At 48.1% G+C, this 5,442-nt stretch overlaps 1 protein-coding gene across 1 annotated transcript; it reads right to left on the reverse strand.

Moving 5' to 3' along the window:
- Window positions 1–4,223: 4,223 nt before the first annotated feature.
- On the reverse strand, window positions 4,224–5,180 carry LOC138579718 (olfactory receptor 1G1-like). Its single transcript, XM_069649956.1, has one exon. The coding sequence runs from the start codon at window positions 5,178–5,180 to the stop codon at window positions 4,224–4,226; it is 957 nt and encodes a 318-aa protein (XP_069506057.1).
- Between the last annotated feature and the right edge of the window lie 262 nt (window positions 5,181–5,442).

Below are 5,442 nucleotides of genomic sequence, written 5' to 3' on the forward strand. Positions count from 1 at the left end.
ATAAATAGTCTAGTTTTAGCTGAAATAGTAATTCCTTTAACAAATGCTACCTGATCGGGCTTAACTAATTTATGCATTGTGAAACCTAGGCCTTTCTTCCTCTATTCCGGATTCTCAAACATAGACGTGTCTTCCCTCGTGTCTTAAAATGTCCAATTTGTGATCTCTTTAACCCTGAGTGTCGTCTTGTCCCATTGCCAAGTTGCTTGCCTCTCACTGTCCTGCCTGCCTGCCCTAGTTGTCCTTGATAGTTTCTCCCCCTCTTCCTTACACCTCTCCCATCTCCCACCTACTCTATGGTGCTCACTGTCTCTCCTATCTTTTCCAACTGCTTCCCTATTGACTATCCTGCTCTCCTCATCAAATCTTGAAGGAAGAAGTTTGAAAAAGGACATCCTGGTCTCCAACCCAGGCCTCCCTATCGCTGACACCTACACCAGCGCCTCCTTCAAGGAAACTCTCACCAACATCCTCTTTGTCGTTCCTCCGCCAGACCTATGGACCCTTCATATGGTCTCTGCGCTCTCTCCTTTCTCTTCCTCTCACATTAATCGTGGCACCTGGTGGGACGCCCTCCTGGCCTCCCTCCATTCCTCTAAGGTCATCATTAATGTTTACTCTAATGGGACCATCTTGGTCCAAGGCCCTCAGGCCAACCTTCACCTCTTTGATAGATGCTTCCCACGCCTCATCAGCTTCCTTTCATCTCCTGCTGTCCCCTCTCCCCTTTCTGGGACTACCTCGCCTCCCCCTTCTGCTTCCTCCTTGGCTACCTTGCCTCCTCCTTCCCTCTCTGCCCCCTCTCTGCCCCCTCTCAGCTCCTTCTACACCTCCGAAGGGCATACCTCTGATTTGTACCCCTCCCCGTAAGTCCTTCAAGGATGTCAACCTTCTTCATATTGCCACTCTAAACTCTCACTCTGCTGTCAAACACTCCTCTGAAATCTGCCGCCTTCTTGAAAAACTTGACCTCGATATCCTTGGTCTGACATGGTTCAGGGCCAGCTCTGTCACTAGCTTTGACACGCTCCTACGTGACGGCTACAAGATCCTCTCCGCACCCAGGTCCAACCACTCTGGTGGAGGTATAGCCCTCATCTTCCCCGAGTGGATTCCTGCCTCACTGTCACTCGTACAGAGGCCTACTTCTCTTTTGAATGCCTCATCTGCAGGCTCTCCCTCTACTCTATCCATTCCCTTATTGCCGCTACTATCTATCGGCCACCTGGTCAGATCACCTCCTTCCTCTCTGAGTGGGCAGACCTCTCCTCCTCATGCATGGCTTCAACTACTCAACTCCTCCTTTTTCAGTACTTCAACATCCACCTGGGTGCCTCCGGTCCATCCTCTGTACTCTTCTTCGTCCCTTGTGACTCTCACTCAGTCCCTTGTGACTCTCACTCACTATACTCCCCTCTGGCCTTTATCACTCTGCAGGGCACACTCTGGAGGTTCTGATCTCCTCAGACCTTCCCCTCTCTGATCCTCTCTCCACCCCTCTCTCCTGGAGTGATCACTGTTTCCTCTCCTCTCATCTCACCCTCCCCCCCTCAGGCCAAGCAATTTCCACCACTGCCACCCAACTTCTCGGTCATCTGACTCATGAAGCGCATGTCAGCTGAGGTTTTCGCAGCCACCTTCTCACTCCCCGTTCCCCTTTGGCTGACTCTCACCCTGACACAGACCTCTCTGCACTCCACTCTGCTATATCTGATACTCTTGATATCCTTGCCCCTGTCATGAGAATCCACCTGAAGTCCAAAGCCAAGTGCAACTCCTGGTATGACTCAGACCTTGTCACCCTAAAACGCAAGTGCAGGGTGGCCGAGAGGAAATGGCGTGCTTCATGTACATCCTCCGATAAACTGGCCTGCCGCCTGCTCCAAAGGCAATACCGGCTATCTGTCCTAACCAAGAAGAGAGCTGATATCCAAGCACGCATCTCTGCGGCATCTAACAACTTGGCTGAACTCTTTAAAATCTGCAAGGAACTTGCCAATCCTGCCGCAGTCTCTACCTCTCCTGTCCCTTCCCAGGCCCTCTGCATGGCACTGGCTTCTCAATTCATCTCTAAAACAAGGGAGGGACATCCTGTCCTCACTCTCCTCCTCTCCCCTCCCTCCCCCTACTCTCTGCTCCTCCTCTGGCCCTTCTTCAGCCACCCCTCATCACTCCTTCTCTTCCTTTCCCCTGTTCTGCGCTGACAAGGTCTCTAGACAAGTCTGATCTATGAAAGTCTCGTCAAAGCAGGTTCACCCCTGTTCCTCTAAAACTATCAAGGACCACATTTACTCCCTGGCTCCTGCCCTGGCTGATTTCTGCAATCACTCCTTCACCACTGGAGTCTTCCCATCCCCCCTGAAGCACTCCCTTCTGCACCCTCTTCTCATGAAACTCTCTACCGACCCCTCCTGCCCGGCTAACTATCACCCAATCTCCATCAATCTCTTCCTGGGCAAGCTCCTGGAGAAACTGGCCATCTCCCAGTTTAATCTTCACACTGAATCTGTTGGTTGTCTTCATGACCATCAGTCTGGCTTCAGAGCTGCCAGAAACATGGAAACTGCTCTCCTAAACATCTATGAAGACCTGCTCGCCAACCTTGACTCTAACACCCCCTGTGTCCTTATCTTGCTTGATCTCTCTTCTGCCTTTTACACTGTCAACCATGCCATCCTGCTCAACCAGCTGCGTGATAGCCTTGGTATCACTGGTCAGGCTCTGGCGTGGCTGATGTCTTTCCTCTCTGACCGACCCCCCCCATGTCCAATTGGGGTCCTTCCTCTCCTCTATCTTTTTCTCTACTTGAGGTGTCCCTCAGGGGTCTAACCTCTCTCCCTGGCTGTTCAACCAATACCTGGCACTCCTTGCCCACCGCATCGCCGCTCTCTGCCCTAACTTTCAGTGTTATGCAGATGACACCCAACTCATTTTCAGGCTACCCTCGGTCTCCTCCTCTCCTTCCCTAATCTCTGACTGTCTGTCTGCTATCCATGAGTGGTGTGCCGCCAATGAGATCTGCCTTAATGCCAGTAAGACTGAGATTCTCCTCATCGGCATACCCGCTCCCGCCTTCCCAGTAGCTCTCTGGCCGGCCTCTCTAGTACTAAGAAAAAGAAAAGGGATAAAGGACTGAAGTGAGGACGTTGCATATGTCAGTATTGCCTAATTTAGTGGGAAGATCCTCAATATTGTAGAATTTCAGAATCAGCATGGTGGTGTTGTCAATCTGGTTGAATGTTGCTGTCAGAGAGCTAAAGCCTGACAATGACTACATGAATTGTGTGTGGGTACAGGTTGTAACAGGCAGTGCAATGCACAGGCCCTGATTGCCAATACACAGGTTTTGGTAATACAAAGCATGCACAAATTATATAATGACTCCCTCATTTGAATGGGACTTGCCCCATATGGCAACAAGGCTACAAACCCATTTGAACGAGAATCCACTGCTCTTGTTGGAAAGCATTAGGTATTAAAGAAGTGATGTGGTAAAATCTTCTGGAATGCAATATTACAGCCTTTACAAGCCAGTCTGTTCAAGGTGTGATTTCTGCCAGGGCTGTGATCTGTGTAGTGGGTCCCATTCTACACATTGTCATGCATTTCCCGACATTTAATTAAAAAGGCAGTGCACCCCATTACATATATTAACATTACATTTTTAAACATCTCACTATTACAAAATATTGACTACGCAAAGACTGTAACAAATGGTTAGTCATTAGGTGGCCCACCAGATGTTTTGGACATTAACTTACATCAATGCTGACCCTGGTGTCAACAGCAGCATTAGGTCTGGTGCAGGATCATGGGAGCTGTTGTCCAAAAGATCTGGGGGGCCACCTCATGAGCAACCATCAATTCATGATGTAGCTTTCGAGATGTTTTGGACCTCACCAACCATCTGTGATAGACAGAATATTAAGTGCTGATGGGGCATGGAGTTTGGAGTCCACAACATCTGGAGAGCCAAACTAATAAGTAACAATGCACACAATAGTAAAGAACCAACCAGGTTTAACTATTAAATGCTCCATTTGAGAGCTACCGGAGAAGCTTTCGGTGAAGCGGCTTGAAACATGTTGATCATTGATCCCTTATCATGTTGATGATCCCTTGCAGGTCTCACACAAACAAAGATCGAGGTCCCATTGCGTCAAATGAACCTGTATCAGAAAATGCACCAGCACAATCTTTAATATATATGCAATGTATCTTCGTTATTGGAATTCCGAGATCTTTATCGTCCCATCGTCATTCCTCATTGCCTTACGCAGGGCATTTTTCAACTCTTTATTCTTCAGACTATAAATGATGGGGTTGCACATGGGAACAACGGCAATGTACAACAATGAGAATATTTTGTTCTGCTTCATTGAGTGTGTTGAGGATGGTCGCAAGTACATGCCAAACAGAGCACTGTATAACAAGATGACCACCGCCAGGTGGGAGGCGCAAGTGTTGAAAGCCTTGTCCCTGCCCTTCCTAGACTGGATTTTCAAGATGGCTTCGATGATGTTGACGTAAGAGGTGAGGATCAGAAGGAATGACATCAGCCCCACCAGAGCGCTGAGGATCAAGGTCATGGTTTCAATGGTGAAGGTGCTGGTACACGAAAGCTTGAGCACTACCGTGAGATCACAAAAGAAATGGTTGATCTCATGAGACTTGCAGAAGGAGAATTTAGATATCAAAACGAGGTGCGGTATTGGCTCCACCAAGCTGAACATCCAGGCTCCAGCCGCCAGCTGACCACACAGTGTTTTGCTCATGATCATCGTATAGTGCAGGGGCTTGCAAATGGCAACATACCGATCGTATGCCATAACGGTCAAGAGGCTGGATTCCGTAACTATCATGATCATGAAAAAATACAGCTGTGTCAGGCACCGACTGAGAGTAATATGTGTGCAGCCTGAAAAGAAATTGACTAGCATGTTAGGGAAGGTGACAGAGGTGTAGCCGATGTCCGCAAAAGACAAGTTGGTGAGGAAGAAATACATTGGAGTGTGCAGAGAGGAATCGTGGTATATAACGGCCATGATCAGGAGGTTTCCCAGGAGCGTTATCAGGTAACTTATCAAAAATAAGATGAAAAGTGGTACCTGCAGCTCAGAGAAATCAGAGAACCCCACCATGAAGAAGTCAGTGCTCGATGTCATATTTGCTGCTGCCATTTCTCCATGAAAAGAGCTGGATAAATACAAATATTCAAAAGTCATTCACATAGAACATACTGACCCCTTCAGCTACAAAATATAACACAATAGAACTTCATATTAGTACATATTTGCTCTATGATATGATATGGTATAGCATTTACAACTCCCCTCTACACAAGTGTTTCAAGGCGCGAAGAGGCAAGGGAGGGAAAACAGATGAGGACAAAGACAACAATCTAGGCCTGGTGACATTCAGATCGCGCAGGTACATGGGCGA

Source organism: Ambystoma mexicanum, chromosome 3p (assembly GCF_040938575.1).
Source record: "Ambystoma mexicanum isolate Mex_15411 chromosome 3p, UKY_AmexF1_1, whole genome shotgun sequence".
In the NCBI taxonomy this organism is placed as follows: Eukaryota; Metazoa; Chordata; class Amphibia; order Caudata; family Ambystomatidae; genus Ambystoma; species Ambystoma mexicanum.